The 20000-nt window shown below is 41.6% G+C and overlaps 3 protein-coding genes across 36 annotated transcripts in view; 1 reads left to right on the forward strand and 2 right to left on the reverse strand.

The window, feature by feature from the left end:
* elmo2 (engulfment and cell motility 2) overlaps positions 1-6372 on the reverse strand; it is an 18120-nt gene extending 11748 nt beyond the window's left edge. Inside the window, exons 1-7 of one of the 2 annotated variants that reach the window (NM_001200058.1) lie at positions 6147-6368; positions 2423-2502; positions 1948-1988; positions 1540-1612; positions 893-943; positions 648-817; positions 442-541 (exon numbers count right to left, since the gene is read on the reverse strand). In NM_001200058.1, coding sequence (NP_001186987.1) covers positions 442-541; positions 648-817; positions 893-943; positions 1540-1612; positions 1948-1988; positions 2423-2500 — 513 coding nt within the window. In that variant the 5' untranslated portion in view covers positions 2501-2502; positions 6147-6368. Of the gene's footprint in view, positions 1-441; positions 542-647; positions 818-892; positions 944-1539; positions 1613-1947; positions 1989-2422; positions 2503-6146 lie in introns of both variants that reach the window. The other variant, XM_073915372.1, reaches the window with a different exon arrangement.
* The window catches only part of nckap1l (NCK associated protein 1 like), a 125328-nt gene that overhangs the window by 64522 nt on the left and 40806 nt on the right, over positions 1-20000 (forward strand). The window lies entirely within an intron of this gene.
* Positions 8993-20000, reverse strand: part of arfgap1 (ADP-ribosylation factor GTPase activating protein 1) — a 20888-nt gene continuing 9880 nt past the window's right edge. For 6 of the 33 annotated variants that reach the window (XR_012386665.1, XR_012386662.1, XR_012386648.1 and 3 more), the window contains one exon: positions 8993-9554. The gene's annotated coding sequence lies outside the window, so the exon portion shown is untranslated. 33 annotated transcript variants of the gene reach the window in all.

Genomic DNA, 20000 nt, shown 5'->3' on the forward strand with positions numbered 1-20000 from the left:
CAGCAGCCAATCAGTGATCGTTATATATATATAAGTATTCTTTGGGGGCGGGGCTCGGTGCAGACGTGTGTGTGTGTGTGTTTAGGACAGTTTGTGCAGCTTCATTAGAACGCTCGGCTCAGCAAACACACATGAGGAGTACACACACACACACACACACACACACACACAGAACACCACACACACACACACACACACAGAACACCGCACAGCTCCACCCTTCTGTAATTCTCGAACTCCAGCTACAGTCAAACACACACCACTGAAACTGCTGGAACACCACAAACCGGGACACAAAGAGTGGCTGTAGGAGATCCGCCACCCAGACCAGCTGAGAACCAGTTCAGCAGAGCAGCGCCGCCAGACCAGAGGAGACCACGTGTGTGTGTGTGTGTGTGTGTGTGTGTGTGTGTGTGTGTGTGTGAGCTGGTTTATACTGACCTGTTTGATGAAGGACAGTGAGAGCAGCTCCCACGACACAATCCCATGATCCATCAGCTCCAGAAACGCCGTCAGAGTGAAGGCCAGCATCTCCCCGAAACTGCACACACACACACACACACACAGGTGTCTGAAACAGCTTCCTAACAGGTTTAGAAGTGATGTGTGTTTGTGTGTGTGTGTTCGGTGTGTGTGTGTTGGCGTACTGAGTGCCGCTCTCCACCAGTCGTGCCAGCGTCACCAGTCCGTCGATGTTGATGAACTCGCTGGCGAAGGCGGCGTCGGCTGAGAGTTTGGCCAGTTCCTTCAGCGCCTCCAAACGTGCATCAATACTGTGAGACTGGATACGCTCCAGCAGCTGACGGGCCGCACGCATCTGACACACACACACACACACACAGTGTTAAGCGAGGTCATCAGAACATGCAGCTCTGCAGTGGCTCAGACTCACCGGAGAGATGGCCAGACGGAGGATCGTGCCGTTCTTAATCTCACCGCGAGTCTGAAAGAGAAACACCTGCAGGTGAATAACGGCCACAGGTGAATAACGGCCACAGGTGAATAACGGCCACAGGTGAATAACGGCCACAGGTGAATAACGGCCACAGGTGAATAACGGCCACAGGTGAATAACGGCCACAGGTGAATAACGGCCACAGGTGAATAACGGCCACAGGTGAATAACGGCCACAGGTGAATAACGGCCACAGGTGGATAACGGCCACAGGTGATTGACAGCCACAGGTGTGTCCGCCGCTGTGAATCAGACTGAAGGGTTTGTTCTGAATAGCCACCGGCTGATCTACATTATGCTGATTATTACACAGCTGCTGGAGAATACTCGAACTGCGCATCATCCACACACTAGACGGCAGCACACTGCCAATACAGTGAACATCTGGGAAAAACACGACGTCACAACTGACCAATCAGAATCAGCCATTCCAGACAGCCATGCACTGATGAAGGGTAGAGTGTGTGATTGCTGGACATTTGCTGGATTAATAAACAATGAGCATAGACCAACATAGATATCAGTGTGTGTGTGTGTGTGTGTGTGTGTGTGTGTGTGTGTGTGTGTGTGTGTGTGATTCTGACCTGTTCAGTGATGTAGAGCTGCGGCCCGTCAGCATAGCGGAGAGCGAACTGCTCCGATCCAGACAGAGACCATCTGTGAGAAACACACACACACACACACACAAACACACATAAATACACGCACGCGCACACACACACATGCATACACAAACTTAGATCTAATGTACGTTTTGATTTATGACATTACTGTAATAAGCGTGTATGTGTGTGTGTGTGTGTGTGTGTGTATGTGTGTGTGTTTTCATCCACAGGGGTGTTAGAATACACAATAATATATCACTGTGAATAATTCATATCATCACACACATCAGCACACACACACACACACGCATGCACACACTCACACGCACACACACACACACACACACACACACACACACACACAAACAAACACTGAGAGAGACTTACCCCTCACACACTTCTCGAATGATGGAGGCCAGAGGCTTCTTCTGCAACACACACACACACACACACACACACACATTATAAACTCAGTTTCTGTAGTTCCACAATAAGTATAAAGTGAAAACAGCACACACTGAACCCGTCCACACTCGCTCACCATCAACATGTTGATTCAGAAAGCTATCCTGGACACATGACAGTAACTGCAGCACAGCTGATGAACACTCCAGCACACTGCCGGCTTGACTATCAGCTCTGATGGACACTGCAGTGTGCTGCCCTTTATACTGTGCTGTAGTGCAGTATAATACACCTACAGCCGGACACATCTACAGTACTGCCTCAACTGATTATATTACTGCAGTTGTTGTGTTTCATAGCAACTGTAGAATCACCACAGCAGATTACCCCAAGGGCTGAAGCCCGTCAGTGTGTCCTCCACATTACTGTAGTGTTGGTGACGAGGGCTGAGGATTACCTGGTCGATCTCGATGAGCTGAGCGTTGGCTCCCGGCCACTCAATGGCCACCTTCACAATGTCTGATGGAGGAGGCATGACTGAAACACACACACACACACACACACACACACACATTAAATTTAGCAAAACTCCAGTGGAAGCAGCAGACAGAAGTTGAAATGCTTTGAAATGAGCTTTTTTATTGGATGATTGACTGATCTAAACTGAACATGAAGAGGGGGCGGGGCATAGAGTGGCTCCTCCCCCTTTAAAGAAAACAGCCAATAGAGTATTTCACTTCAGGAGGAAGACACGCTGCAGGCTTCAGATGTTAGCATCAGCTTTATATCTCCTGCATGTGTGTTTGGCCTGTGGTGTGGAGGCTGTGGAGGACAGCTCTCTGTGGACTCACTCTGGGGCCATATATACCTGCAAAACTAAAAACAGTTCTGCAAACAAAAAATAAAGTTTTTAAAAAATCAATTCCAAAAAAAAACAAAAACAAAAATAAACTTTTGAGAAATAAAAATAAAACTTTGCAAACAAAAATAAAGAGCTGCAAACACAGCAAAACCTCAAATATTAGAACTTACAAATAAACAACATATTTAACATTTAACAAAACATTGTCTTTACAAAACCTGTCCAGCCGAAGGCCCGAGCCTGCCTCCATTTAGGCGACATCATCACCTGGAGACACAGCATCACCAAGATGCTCTTATAGCCCAGTAGGTCCGAGCCTGAAGGACCCCCTTGTCAAATCAGGGCCACAAAGTGAAACACAGGAAACAGCATCGCTAACTCACGGCTGACTAAACGGCTAATCAACATGAGCTCTGCAATTGGCTGGACGGGTTTTGTAAAGGCAATGCTGTAAAATGTTTTGGAAATGTATATATAATCTATTTACAATCACAAAAAACTATATATAGATATATATACAAATATGTCGTTTTTCTTTTAAATTGCGATTATTTTAGGTTTTTCGCTCTGCTGTTTTTGTGTTTCAGTTCTTTATTTTGGTTTGCAAAACGTCTTTGTATTTCTCAATAATCTCCTGAACTGGTGGACTGACATGAACATCTGCATGATCATGGGGGAAACTCTCTCCAGACACTGATTCTGCAGGTTTTCTGAGTCCATCAAGAAGCTGCCGGCCAGGAGACCCCACTGCACACTCAGACCAGCTCCTCCACACCTATCGTCAGGTCAGGGTCAGGGTCAGGGTCAGGTCAGGGTCAGGGTCAGGGTCAGGTGTCTGATCTTTCTTCTTGCTAGAAAGTGCAGAGACGTTCATTCTGTAATCAACATGACATACTGGACCGGGGTTAGGGTTCACCTTAACCGCCCACTAAGCTAATGCCCCCACACTGTGACGGCTGGGTTTAGTGGAGGGGAGGTGAAGGAGATCCTCCATACTGTAGTGGAACTGCTCCAGTACATCATCATGCAGCGAGGACCGTCTCCACAGTGCTGACCTGAGTGTGCGGGGGGGTCTCCGGGCCTGCAGCTGCACCCTACTCCACTGCATCTGGACTCTTTAATCATTTCACAACTCAGTTTCCACCAGCAGATGGCGCTCTGTGTACATCCCATCACTCACACCTACATCAGCAATAATAGAGTTCTGCAGGTCTACAGGAGCGCTCACGTCCAGCCGGAGAAGAGGAGCGACTGACACTCATGCTCAGCTTCAGTTCAGACACAGCACAGCACTTTATTCACATATTATATGTGTGTGTGTGTGTGTGTGTGTGTGTGTGTGTGTGTGTGTGTGTGTGTGTGTGTGTGTTGATCTTTATTCTCTGCTCTTCTATTGACTTCAGTGCTGATCTGCATCTCTGAGCAGAGCTTTGTGGGACGAGTCTGTGTGAACAGTAAACACACATCAGTATTCCACACACACACTCACACACGCACACACGCACACACACACACACACACACACTCTCTGCCAAAACCCGCAGAAAGGAAGGCCTGATCCACTGGCAGACTCTCCATGTCTGAGGGTTGCTGAATGCCGTCCACAGCAGGAGCATTTCAGCCTGAACCCAGCAGACTCTGAACGGCTCGGTTCACCCACACATCATCATGTACTCACCCATCACTCTCCCTCGAGCGTCTCCAAACCTTTATGAGCTTCTGTCTTCTGTTGAACACAGATGAAGATACTCTGAAGAATGCTGAAGAGCTGTAACCGCTGACTTCCAGAGCAGAAAAACCAACAGAAGGCAGGATACCGGAGTCCAACATTTCTCAAAACATCTCCTTTTGTGTTCAACAGAATGGACTCGTGAAGGTGTGGAACAGGTAAAGGGAGGGTGAATGAGGACAGAATCTGTAATCTCAGGCGAGCGCTGTCTGTACTGTGTTCATACAGGGGATGAGTGCTGTTTCTGCTGTCTGCAGGAGTGTAGAAGAGCATCCTGCAGTGACAGCACTGATACCGGGCGACATGACTGTATCCGGCCAGAACACTGCCTACAAGATCATCAACACAACGAGACAGGAGCTGGCTGTAAAAGTGGTTTAATTACGACAAGATCCCCCCGTTCACTAGAGTCTGCAGATGTGCGGATTCACAACACAACGCTGCACGTCTCTGATATTGGGGTTATGATCATTAACATCACCTGAGCTGAGCGTCTCATCTCACACTAACACAAACACTCCTGACTTACGCTGACCGTCAGTGTTCTCAGAACAATAATCCTGATCTTAAGATATAGAAGACCATTTAACTGCTGTTGAACTTACTTTCATGCTTTAAATAACGATATACAACGCCCGAATATTACTGAAGATACCTGAGTATTGCTGCTGACCATGTCCATCCCTTTATGAGCACAGTGTCTCCATCTTCTGATGGCTACTTCCAGCAGGATAACGCAGCATGTCATAAAGCTCAATCATCTCAGACTGCTGAACATGACGATGAGTTCACTGTACTCAAATGGCCTCCACAGTCACCAGATCTCAATCCAATAGAGCAGCTTAATGATTGTGTTGGTCAAACTGTGTCCTTCATTACAGCCCTTTAATATATCAGTCCTGATCTACACTGACCCACAGCAGATCACACACTGAATCCAGCTTCACTCCACACAGGAGCAGCGGGACTGACGGGGAATCGCTCAGAGCAAACGGATGAAGAGTCCTCCTCATGATGGAAGACATTACAGATCTGCACCAGCTCACTCATCATCATTACAGTCCATCAGCTGAACACCTTCTGACTGACTGAAATGATGAAGGATCGCACACACACACACACACACACACACACACACACACACACACGCGAGCGCGCGTGTATATAATGTTCTCGGTTACAGATCAGTGGTTATACTACTGTCACACACAGATGCTCTCCGACATCATCACTGATGACGTCACATCTCACCTGACAGCGAGTGTGTGTGTGTGTCAGTGTTTCCCATCGTGTGTAAGGTTGTGTGAGTATCAGAAATGGAGATTTCAGCTCTTTTAACAGAGCAGACACACATTATAATCTGAAACACTCGATGACATTCAATGACAGCAGTGTGTGTGTGTGTGTGTGTGTGTGTGTGTGTGTGTGTGTGTGTGTGTGTGTGTCGGTCGTCGATTTAATGTGAATTAACCTGGCACCGCTTTCGGCCGACGCAACCCGTGTGCGTGTGTGTGTGATGGTGTGTGTGTGCTTGTGTGTGATGGTGTGTGTGTGACCGCTGTCGTGCAGATGAGCGCGTGATTCTCTTACCCGATGGCAGAATAATATCAGCGCTGTTTGCTCGATGCGGAGCTGCTGGAGGAGGAGGAGGGCGGAGATTAGGCCATCACATCTTCATCATCATCAGCAGCAGATCTTCATCATCTACATCTCCTTCATCTTCCTCGCCGTGCTCTTCCTCGCGGTGATGATGGGGGCGGTCGGGATCTGTGTAATCCGGCACAGAGGCGTCTTGATCGGGGAACAGTGTGTGAATGATTCAGCCCTCCGTCTAGCCCCGCCCACACCACACATCAGCCAATCAGAACATGAGCTGCAGGGATTGACGTGCTGAAGTCTAACTGCAGCGGCGGACACTTACACACACACATCAGTCCACTTTGGCTGTTCTCAGATCAGTGTTTCATAACGCAGAGAAGCAGTTTATCAGAGACAGAGGAAGAACACACACACCATCAGGGCCGTGTGTGTGTGTGTGTGTGTGTGTGTGTGTGTGTGTGTGTGTGTGTGTGTGTGTGTGTGTTTGAGCAAGAGAATACCTTATATTCCTCCAGCTGTGAGCACCAGATGTCCCCACAAGTATAGTAATCGCAGTGATTCTGATCTTGTGTTCATTGTTTTGGTCTTCATGAGGGAAAGCGCTGATGGATCCAGCAGGGTGAAGGAGTGTGGAGATGCAGGAGAGCAGAGTGTGTGCGGTGAGGAGACCATATAGTCTGAACAGCACACACAGCACGACAGCTGTGAAGAGACTGCAGATAACTTGACGTGTGTGTGTGTGTGTGTGTGTGTGTGACTTGCACTTTAATCTTTCCTGTAATGGAGCGCTCATGCAGGAGTGTGTATCTTCATGGAGTGTGTGTGTGTGTGTGTGTGTGTGTGTGTGTGTGTGTTGACGCTGCAGGTCTCTCCATCATACAGCAGCAGGTGTAATGCTCTGCTGCCTTCTATAGGTTCTGGTGCTGAGGCGGTTGCCGTGGTTACGCTGTTCAGTGTGTCTGCATGGAGACCGGTGAACAGAGCTGTGTGTTTGATCAGGTAATCTCACTGATCAGTGTCCTGATGTGTACACACACACACACACACACACACACACACACACACACACACACACATTTCTGCAGTTCAATATGGAGAATTACACTGAACACTGAGGGCTCGGAGTGAACTGTAGACGTGTGTGTTCACACACCCGGCCCTACGGCTGCAGCTCACTGTCTGAATGCAGCAGTTCTGCTGGTGATGATGACCCGGGCCTTGTACAGCTCCGTCTGCTCTCCTCGTCTTTGTCTAGGCAGAATCTGGGTGTTGAGCTCTACAGTGTTGAATCTGCTCATCATGGAGCATTACGTCCTGCACATGACCACACACACAACACTGCAGACACACAGAGACTTGCAGACCTTCACCTTCTGTCCTGAAAGCTCGTGGAGTGTCAGTGAGAGAGTCGTGTGTTTGGGGCTGACGCTCGGACATTTCCTCTTCTCCAATATCCATTGGGATGGTGCTGTCACAGATGGAGCTGTCAGATGAACACCGCTCACTTCAACATTAATATAGCAGCAGGTCAGCCCTGATGGATCTTCATCATCACGGTGAGGAAGCTGAACTGTACTCTTCATCACTGCGCACACCAGAGCAGAAGGGAACAGCGGGAGAGAGGAGGAGTGTGTTTTGGGTTGTGGAGCTGCCGCGTGCTCGAGTCCTGCTTCTGGGTAACTGCTGCTGATCCAGAGTCTCTGCTGATGTGGAGAACAGGAGATGCTGACTGGAGGAGGCGCACACTCCAACACTCTTAAACAGAAGATGGAGCCTTGCACAAGACTGTCATGAGGCGTTGAAGCGTCATCAGCATCTTAAATCCTTGAAAGGGTTTAGATTTTGTAAAAAGTGCATGAACATTTATGTGTGCATCATATCATCTGACGTCAAATTACAAAAAATCCAGCAGGCCCTTGATAATGTCTCTGGGGGCCCCTAAATGTGTGGGCCCTTAGAATCATCCTAACTTCCCCCCTAGCGGCGCCCCTGGTCCTGAGTATCAGGAGTGTCCTGGAGAACAGCAGAGGACCGAACACTGAGCCCTGAGGAACACCATGACAATAACAGAGTCGCACATCTTACATTTTATCAGGGTTTTATAAAGTGTCATTACTGGCTTCGTGATGTTTTATGAACACATCTGAGCAGGAGCAGGTGCAGGTGTTTCAGCAATTTAATTACATCATTGACAATCACTCTATTATCCAATCAGCATTAGACCAAACCCCTATAAATACACAGAGCTGTCCAACCTGCATCCCCTCACGACTTTAGCATCCCTCCACCACCCCGACACTTCACCCCCTATACATCATCTGCCCAGGGGGAGCGTTCTGGTGCCAGGCTAGACACTTCACTCGAACCCCAACGTCTTTATCTTTCCCGATAAGGGGAATAACCCGAGGTGGGGTGTCTTCCCCGAGCCCAGAGCCCTCTCCCTGGATGCCAGCACGCCACATATGCTTTATTATTAAAACATCTGTAAGTGTGAACTGGAGAAGATAGAGGTAAATGAAGAGTAATCTGCTTCCAGCATGGAGCACGCCACACTCTGAGCTAGCCTTTATTTAGGGATGTAGGGACGGAAGGGGATGGTGAGGGAACAGGAGGATGAAGGGGAAGGGAAGTAAGAGGATAAACAGTGAACAGATCAGGCGTCCTATGATGATGCTCAGACACTCAGAGTGGTGATCGTCTCTGTAATGTTCTGGTGGAGTGATTGGACCTAGGAGGGAAGGAGGAGATAGAGGGAGGGAAGGAGGGAGGGGCCTGCCTGCGACACCCGCTTCACTTCAGAAGGTTTCAGTGAAAACAGAGAGCCGGTGCAGCGGTGCGGTGGTGTTTAATGCTTTATTAACTCCACTAATTGACTAGCAATATATAGTGTAGCTCACTGACGATCCCCAGACGGAGACGCAGCAGAGAACCGCTGTCAGGCACATCCATGAACACGAGTGGATAATATCAATACACCAGATTCAGGAGGAACTCAACAATAACACACCATAAACAACCACCGTATCACTGAGGTAAGGAGACGCGGCCCGCTCAGCCACATCACGAGCACACCAGGAATAAATAAAGATGGTGGATGTGTTGAGCTGATGAGGGATCGCCTGCTCCTGCGAGAGTCACGAGCTGACGAGAAGCAGACCAACATCTGGAATGACCAACAGGAAATACCGAGAGAGAATCAACAAACAAAAGCGCACACACACACACACTCACACACGCACGCACACACACGCACGCACGCACGCACATCAATGTCCAACAACATCTGTATGATGGAAGGCCATGAGGTGACAGACGTCAGGAACTCAGAGAAGACTCGACAGGTCAGCGTGTGTGTGTGTGTGTGTGTGTGTGTGTGTGTGTGTGTGTGTGTGTGTGTGTGTGTTCTTGTTTTTATATCCCGGTGGGGACTTAAACCTGACTGCACACAGCCTCATGGGGACTCATGTCACCGTGGGGACCTAAATTGAGGTCCCCACGGGCAAAGCCTCACTAGCCCCTCCCAAATAGTGTTAGGACACACCCCATGCATTTTCTCTAATGTCCTCTTGGGGATCATTTTCAAGAGAATATTCTGTGTGACTGTGTATCTATGCGCCCCTGGGGGTCACACAGAATATTGCAGTCCCCACCACGTCATTGTTCTGGAAAAGTGTGTCACTTTGTCTCCACTCTATAGCGCCCCCTTACTTGTCTTCAATTATTACATTAACTGTTGATTGACCAGCATAAAAACTATTTAATACATTACATTACAAGGCATCAACTGATTAGAATATATTAGATATGTTAAAAAATTATGCTCTTTATGCAATTTATTGTAGATCTAACAACAGATTCCAAATATCCATTATGTGTTCAGGATATAAATATCCATTATTGATAAATAAATCAAAAGGAGCATAGCCAGTATTTCACTCTTGTATTAATACATTACCAGTTAAGGTTAAAATATTTTAGTGTGGTTTATTGTAATACTCAGTTTATATGCAATGGTATTACTGTATGCATCTATATTTAAAAAACTAAAGTTTGGCTTTGCCTAGATTAGCCTACATTTTATTAAAATAAACACAGGGTTTATTTCTTCCTTCAGACTTTAATGAGAAAATCACTATTGACTGTAAATGAGAACACAGAGAACAGACTTGTGTCCTTATGGAGACCTATAGCCAGGTTAGCTTGGAAGAATGAATGATGCGAGAACACAGAACATAAACAGAATATACCTAACCCGGCTGAACCATGTTACTAATAAACATGGGTCAAAAAATTAAGTTTTGACCTACTGTTAGGTTGAATTGGTCGGCTACAGTAGGCTACATCTGTCTTTGTGAAGTTTAAGCATGTGAACAATGTGAAAAAAATAGATCTGAATAAAGTTTAAAAACCTGTTCCAGCATCAAGACAGGGCTGCTATAGGGAATGAGCAAGTATAGGGGCAATGGCTGATTCAAGCATGCTATAGTGTCTGCGTTACACAAGGAGCAGCAAAAAGGCCAAAGTGCAGGACCGGTCATCACAGTACACAAGTTTTAGCTTAGTCCTTTTAGCAGAGCTGTCAATGGATATAGCATCTGCTTCAAGAGGGCCAGTACTTCTTACATCAGGTGCCTGGACATGATGGGCTTCTGCCATAAACATAGCAGCACATTGACTTCTGTGATTCCAAATGTTAAATGTCTACAGGGACCAAATCGTTATGGTTTTTTACCCTCACAAGGGTTACATAAATCCTGGAAATAATGAACAATGTCTCTTTATCACAATAGTCTATGGGAATTTACATGTACAGTAGATTTACATACATGAAACATTTTATTTCTAAGTTAAGGATTTCTGTATATTCTTTCAAGAATTATGGGAGTATTAAATTATGGAAGACACTTTTATGTCATCCTAAAGGTGGATCTAGCTTAAGAGAAGGCAGTAGCAACAGAAGTGCTGACATGGTTTCAGACCTTGTCTAGAACATTACAACTAAGTGTGAAAAGAGAGAAAGTTTGCTTTTATTTTAAGGATGCCGTTAATGAGCTTCAAAATTAATACAGACTGTTTCTCAGGACATCAAGGAGAACAACAGCTCTGAATCACTTTCTGTTCTGTTTTACACCTTTCATTTCAATCACTTCTAAGTATCTAAGTAAACTGTGCATTTAAATAACACATTAATAACAGTAAACAACTTCAGTTACTTCTGGTGTTGTGTTGAAATCATTTGAAACTAGCAGGAAGAATCAGGTTCATGGACCTACAGTATGAGGCCATCTTTAGATGTCAGCTCTCTCCCTCCACACAGTAAAGTGTAGATAGGATACAAGGCTGGCCGGAACTGCAAATACACATCAATACAGAAGCATTTTTTATGACACTGTATAACAATAATTTATATTATTACAGTACTGTGACGGTTAGGGTGGTTGTAGACATTAATGAAATACTATTTATTGTGTAATTTAATAGATAATATAAATCATATTCGTTAACTTCCAGCCACAAACGTATCTGATCCAGCAACAACCCCTCCACACTCTTGCTTCACTCGCTCTGCTGCTAGACTCTCTTTAAGAGCAGTGTAGGTGCTGTGAGGCTCTCTGGAGCTACCATCACGTAAGCTATTATACCTGCTCAGGAATATTTCCACAAACCATTTCATTTTGCCACACTTTCTATTAGATAGGCCTGTGATGTGCTGGTATCAGTAGTTGAAGATGAACAAACCATTTTAAGGGCCTTGCATTTATTTAGGCCTGTTTGCCTTAAAGAATACCATAAAGATGTAGTTAGATGGTATTACATGCTCATATTAAATTGACTGGACATATTAAAGAGTTTTGATAATGATGTTCAGATAAGTTGCAATAAACAGTAGTTTATTCCCCTTTTAATAATAAAGTAATGGATGTATGTAGGTGTGCATGGTCAATACATCACATCTAATACATTTATGTGGTCCAAAATGTTAAATTACCAAATGTTGGTATTATAATAAAACATAATGGACACATAATGGCAGTTTATTCCGCTATGGCGACCCCAATCAGGGAATAAACATGAATGAATGAATGGAAACATAATAAAACACATGTTGTATTATTTACACCCTGACAGCAGGATTGAATGCCTTTATTTATTACAAGTGTTTGTAATAGTTAATGAATTTTTTTTTGTGAATTCTTTAAAAGTTCTAAATGGGATCCATTTATTTATGTTGTCAGAATAAAGCATTTAATAATAAGGGGGTTCTTTGTATCTTAATTATAGCCTAACTTTTTTTCGTTAAGCTATTAAAATTCCCTTTAACCATTATGCATTTATTTAGTTAGAGCAAATATGTTCGGGTAATAAGCTGAATAATTTCGAGTAAAAGTTCGACTGACACATTAGAGCTGTCAGTGCTGCATTGCTGCTGAAGGCCATCCGCTGTGTATGCATGCGCCAGACTGCGGTTCAGTCGGCGACCCGCGCTAAAGCAGCGCGGGAAAGTGACATTACACGTGACCGGAGATTTTGCGTCCCCACCGCGACCATCCCCTCCCCCCCACACACACACACCTGCGACACAGCAGGACGGGGTCAGAGAGGATGCTGTGAGTAAAGGCGCGAAGACGTCAACATGTCTGAAGGACAGGTAAGTTTATGATTTGTACGATCACTTCAATATATTCGAATGTTTATGTTTATGTATTGTTTGCAACTATATTATATCATAAAAATCGCGTTATTTTATGTCTCAAGCGCTTTTGATAATCGGCATAATCTCGAAGCTGCTTTGCAGAAAGTACAGATTAATGTATCAAACTGACAATAATATTAGTTAGGGTAACTTTAACTGTAACGTTAAAGTTAGATTCTTACGATCGCGTTTTAAACCAAACGTTGGAATTGCTAAGAGATTTTGCAATTTAACTGTACATTAAACGTTTACTGTATTTGCGTACATTTACGTATAATCTTCGTTTACTTTTGAAATATTGTTTGAATTCATGTTCTTGCCAGACTGCATATTTTTACCAAGATGTTTTGGTCATTTTTGTTATTGTTAACGTTAGCGGCCTGCACGTGCAGCAGGCCTCTGGCCAGGCAAAATCTATTTACTTTTGTCCACAAAAATAGGAATGTTGTTCTTCAGTAATGCAAGAGACAATTTAAATTAATTCAGTACAATATTTCTAGTTTTATAAGGGAGTTTTCTAGATTAAAAAAATGCTAATTTTCAGTCAAATGTCATGAATATGTCTAGTCTTATTTCACAGTGTTGAATATTTAATTATTGTCAAATTATACTACAGTATTGCAGTTGTAATGACAGTATAAGGTAATGTTAGAGCATGATGTTTGACTGATTATCACACTTGTGCTTGCAGGACGATAAAAGTGACAAATACTCTGGATGCACAGGTAACGTTAAGATCATGAATTGTCCTGTTAGCTAGTACTCAAAATAATCCTTACATATAAGAATCATACTCCACTTTTTGAGCCAGACTAACCTGAGTTTAACTTTGTTAGAGCACAACCTTTAAATAAAAGAAATATCCAGCATAATTGTGCATTATTTTAATGGTTAACTAAACATAGACATTATTTTTTAAGTGTTCTGTGTGTTGTTGATAAGGCTTTTGCTAAGTCTTCTGGATTTGTTATCCTATAGTGATATTTATTTTAAGGGTTTTAGAACTGTAACTAGTACAAGGAAACAAACCAAAAATGTATTGAAGTTTTACTGAAAGGAATGTTTTACTTTAGTATGAACAGCCATATTGGCATTGTTCATTGTCAACCTGAATAACATTCCTGTCTTCTGTGACAGAATTTGCAGTGGATGAGGTGACAGCTTGTGCTAAAGAAGAGACAAAGGTAAGCAGCCACTAGTGATTCATAGAACTGTATTTTTCAACATCTAAACTCTCCAAAGCCATCACAAGTCATTAGCCGCATTTCTATGGAGCTAGATTTGTTTTTTTTATTATTCAATCAAAAATATTTAGTTTTAAAGTAAAATTAAGTATGTTGTAATTAAAGAATTAAAGATTTCAAATAAAAAACATGTTTATTTAAAAAACTTATGTCAATGATAATAAAATATTTTGGATTGCAAAAATAAACACTTGTCCTATTATGCAGTTACCACAATTTTCATTGCATACTCATTAATTTTGCTCTCTTTTCTGCTGTCTTTTATTGCACATCTAGAATCTTTGCTTGCAGGTTGAAAGATTTTGTTTGTGAGTTGAAAAGTTTTGAACCCTTGAATGCCGGGGTTAAATTTGTGTCTTTATTACTCAAACAAACATATGAAGTTTGACCAAAACTAGGTAGAATGCAATTAAAAAATTAAAGATTTAAAATAATAAAAAAACATTTATTTAAAAAAATTCACACTGCAAAAAATAAACTATTGCCATGTTATGCGGTTACCACCAGATTAATGCATTGTGTGCTCATTTATTTTGCTTTCGGTTTTGTTTCATTTTTTGCGAATCTAAAATTTTTGCTTTTGAGTTGAAAAGTTTTGCGAGTTGAAAACTGCAGCTCAGTGGGCGGGATCTTCTGAAACACCTTATTCTATTAGTCATCTTGATTGAGGTCAGATTGGCCACGCCCATTACATTTTCGCGCGGTTGGAATGGACTGCCGTGCCTTCTGTGACAGGAGCGAGCTATGGCGAGCAGCAGGTCTTCGTTAAGGTAGGTTAACTGAAACTGTATAATAACTTGTGTATTACCATACATATTTCCCATCTAAATATGTTACGACTGCTAGTATTAAACTCTGTCTAGTCAGATTAGCTGTATGTCCACCAATATAATCTGGATGCAGATGCGATGGAGAACACAGTTGTGCACGTCTCAGCTGTGCACATACTTTTGAACACATGTATTGTTTTATTTTTATATATATATATATATATATCTTATATCTCTAATATATATATATATCTTGCACATATTTCATCTAATGTTAGTCAATCGAGAGTATTCATCAATATCACTGACTAGACAGAGTTTTGGAAAATGTGGATGGTAATATACAAGTTATTATACTTACCTTGAAGAAGACCTGTTGCTCGCTCTGGTCACTAAAGGAGTCCAGTACAATCGCGTGAAAACGTTATATATATATATACATGAGATGGACTGTAAACTCATTTTTAAAAGGTAGATTTAAGTCGCTGCCACGATTTTATGTTAAATTATAGCTGACAGGCATTTTTGAACATCCCTACTACTGCTGTATTATTACTTAAACCGTATACCGTATAAAAATACGTATATGTTGGCAAATGCACTACTAAATAAATGTATCTTCTACACATATCTTCCACATAAAAATATAATTTATACAGACACATGCTATAGTGCTTTACTATACTGCAGTAAAGTGTATTATACCATTTATGTAACAGTATTTTTGTTATTAAAAGCTACAGCTGGGAAATATTTTAGCTGAATTAATAAAATAAAATAAAACATTTATATTTCTTCAATGCAAAATAAATTCCAGAAAGGGAAACAATAAATGTATAAAAAAATATATTTAAAATCACTTATAAAAAGTCAAAATCTACTATTGTCCAAATCCGACACAATTCCAGAAAATAATTCAACACACATCAGGTGGTGATTGAAGAGTTTAGTGAATAAATGTCTGGTCAGTCAGTGCAGATGTTGATGTCTAAGTAGACAATGCAGATGGAGACGCCTGTGGAATCATTGTGGATGTTGATTCGTTGATTTAAGACAGTGCAGATGTAAACGTCTGTGGAGTCAGCGCAGATGTGGACATCGGAGGAGTCAAAGCAGATGTTTTACGCCCGCTAAGACTGAGTGATCAACCTGTAAGGATAAATTGAAGAAACAGATGAGAAAATTGTTCTGATTAATGTAATATTTATAATCCACATATCTCTCGTGTCTATGTATTGTTGTTTTATAAATACATTTTTACTTTACAACTGATTTATACCAGTTCCTTTAAAGACCAAATATTTGCAATAATGCCTAAACAAATTATATAGCGAAGATCACCTGCAAACTGCCCTGTTACTTTTCAAAACGACTTCAACATTGTATATTGTGTTACTAACATTTGTAAACTCTTTACTAGCATGGTTTATCACTCAGTAACTGAGCATTTTTTAAGGAAATCAGAAAGCTTATTATGAAGTGTGCACCTCACCCTAACCCTAACCAACGTTAATTCTTTACTAACATAATTGTTCCTGATATATATATATATATATATATATATATATATATATATATATATATATATATATATCTCCAGTAAAATCATTAATTACTGCTTTGTAATAAACCCAAAGATGTTAGTAACACATCAGTTATAATGTTGGGTTAGTGGTAAGTCAGTTTACAAATGTAGCGTGTTGAAGTAGTGCACATTTTACAACAATGTTCCTAATTCCCTCAACTAATGCTTTGCTAGAGATAAATCATGTTAGTAAAAAGTCTACAAACATGAATGACATGCCTGTTGAAGAATGTGAGCTGTTCAGTATTTGCTGCATTAAGTAACATTACTATTTGTATAAGTTTCCGTTAACAAAAATGTAGTATTACTGAATAAATGCTGTTTATTTAGTTATGTTATCTAGTCAGTGAACAAATACATTATTGTATTTGTCCATAAACATTGGCTAATAACATCAAGCTGTTAATATAAGGAGATACAATAGAACATGACTAAGTTAACGTTAACAAAGTTTATGCTAAACAAACTCGTTCACCATCATTTTTTAACTTATGCATTAATATGTTTAGTTAACATTAACAAAGATTAATTATTGCTTAACAGATATCCTGTTCATAATTAATTCAAGTTAACTAATGTATGAACTAACATTTATATGGGAAACAAAATATACTAAATAAATATTTGTCACGTTTGTAATGAAATATACATACACTGAGTTTCTACATTTTCTAACAGTGGAGAATAAATATGATGCTCCAGTTCAAAGAGACAGTAGCTTTTGTCTGGAAACTAACTGAAGATTAATGGTTGCCGAGAATGTATCCCAGTCTGTTTGCAGACCTACTGTACACCTGGCCATCATCTACAGACAAAAAGCCTGACTTTAATAATACATCAATGTATATTTTCCACAATACACTATCCTTGCGTTGCCCTTTACAACTGTACAGTACTGATGGCCGACAGCTAATGTTAGTTTATCGAGAGAATTCAAAAATATCACTGACTAGACAGAGTTTAATACTAGCAGTCGTAACATATTTAGATGGGAAATATGTATGGTAATACACAAGTTATTATACAGTTTCAGTTAACCTACCTTGAAGAAGACTTGCTGCTCGCCATAGCTCGCTCCTGTCACAGAAGGCAAGGCAGTCCATTCCAACCGTGCAAAAATGTAATGGGCGTGGCCAATCTGTGACCTCAATCAAGATGACTAATAGAATAAGGTGTTTCAGAAGATCCCGCCCACTGAGCTGCAGTTTTCAACTCGCAAAACTTTTCAACTCAAAAGCAAAGATTTTAGATCCGCAAAAATAAAACAAAACCGAAAGCAAAATAAATGAGCACACAATGCATTAATCTGGTGGTAACCGCATAACATGGCAATAGTTTATTTTTTGCAGTGTGAATTTTTTTAAATAAATGTTTTTTTATTATTTTAAATCTTTATTTTTTTAATTGCATTCTACCTAGTTTTGGTCAAACTTCATATGTTTGTTTGAGTAATAAAGACACAAATTTAACCCCGGCATTCAAGGGTTCAAAACTTTTCAACTCACAAACAAAATCTTTCAACCTGCAAGCAAAGATTCTAGATGTGCAATAAAAGACAGCAGAAAAGAGAGCAAAATTAATAAGTATGCAATGAAAATTGTGGTAACTGCATAATAGGACAAGTGTTTATTTTTGCAATCCAAAATATTTTATTATCATTGACATAAGTTTTTTAAATAAACATGTTTTTTATTTGAAATCTTTAATTCTTTAATTACAACATACTAAATTTTACTTTAAAACTAAATATTTTTGATTGAATAACAAAGAAACAAATCTAGCTCCATACATTTCCACTGTTGGGCTAGTGCGAGCCAGGGCTTTTATCGGGCCGGGCTGAGCCAATAGTCAGAGAGCTTGAGCAGTGAGGCTGAAATTGTCGCGTTTCCACTGTCAGGCCAATGACTCGCAGTGCAGAATGCAAACCTATTAAATGCATTAAATGATGTATACGCATAGGCCTATGTATATTTATTCATTATATTAGTTTACTCGCTGGCCGACTGCTGGCATTGTGCATCGAGTGGTCTCGCTACTAACAGAGGGATGACCGAGCGCACCAGCCATAATATAAAACAAGAAGAAGGTAGTCAATGGTGTTGTACATCATAATAGCAGAACGAATGTTTGGGTTCAAGCTTTGTTGATAGGTTCTAATGAGCACTCGTCCACCCACTAGCTACTGTCAAAGTCTGGTGAGTGAAATTGCCAATGGTGGATGAACCTGGGTGGAAACAGAATAAATGTTTAGAGGTGGAGAGTGCTTCTGTGGCCATACTGAAAGCTTTGAAGGATTGGTTAGCGAAATGAACAAATGTGTTGACAATAACAGGTAAGTAGCAATGGGTAAGTGCAGAGTAATTGCTTATAAAGGAAACTGATGAGGGGTGTAATTAATCAGTTATTAGGGGACTGTGGTCAGGTGTACTGGGATTCAGGTTGGGGAGGTGGCTGTGACAACGGTCTGATATTGGTATTTAGGAGTTATTATTGAAAAATCTTGTGCTTAAAGAAAGGTATTGTTTTTCAGAGAAATCAAAGAAGTCTGCTGAGATTGGACAACACCAAGAACCATCCAAAGGTAATGAGATTTAGGGTGCTTTCACACCTACACTTTTGTTTCGGAACGTATCTCGTTTGCCCAGTTAGCGCGGTTCGTTTGGCATATGTGAACAGGGCAATCGCGCTCTGTTCCATGCCAAAGTAATCGCTCCGAGATCACTTGAGTGAGGTGGTCTCGGCTCGACTGAAACGAACACTGGAGCGGTTCGATTGCAGTGAGAAAGTGATCCGATCCGAGCGCGGTTATATCACAGTGTTTTATGGATATGTAATAGGCTTACGGCTATATGAAGAGAGAATTATGAGTATGTCGGGAAGTTTCGCGAGTCTCCGGATGCCCGCAAACGAGTGATGATCTCCCGGTAATCTCGCGTCTCTCTCCCGGTCCTCAAATAGGCACCGTCGCGCACCCTTCTCACCCCTCCCCACCGTGTCTCTCCTCAGACATGTCTCGCGCGCACCCTGTCAATCACCACCAAACCACCACCTCTCCTGACAGCTGAGCGGGAAGCTGCAAAATAAACCCTGACACTCTGACCAATGTAGGGAGAGTTTACTCGCACGTGACTTGTTTTAGCTCTTTTGGTCCGATTAGAAACTTTGCAGTGTGAAAGCGAACCGCTCCAAGAGCAAAGAGCAACAATGTAACAATTTTAATCTCTGTTTCAGAACAACTGAATCAATTCACAGGTGTGAACGCACCCTTAAATAAAAAGGTGCTTTAAAAACTTCTGACGTTGTTATAATTGTGAATAAAATTCATTCTGTGCACTGCTTTTATGATTTGCCCTTTACTTGCTTTCATTATTTTTCTATTCTATATGTTCTATATTCTATATTTTTATATCCTGAGGATGAAGTGAAAATATGTTTTGTTTCGACTGCTAATATTTTCTTAAATACATGTGTTACACATTTACTGCTAATTTACTTAGTAGGTAATCTGTGCCATTACTGAATAATGTTCTCAGTTGTACTCATATGTTTGTA

Source organism: Danio rerio, chromosome 11 (assembly GCF_049306965.1).
Source record: "Danio rerio strain Tuebingen ecotype United States chromosome 11, GRCz12tu, whole genome shotgun sequence".
Taxonomy (NCBI): Eukaryota; Metazoa; Chordata; class Actinopteri; order Cypriniformes; family Danionidae; genus Danio; species Danio rerio.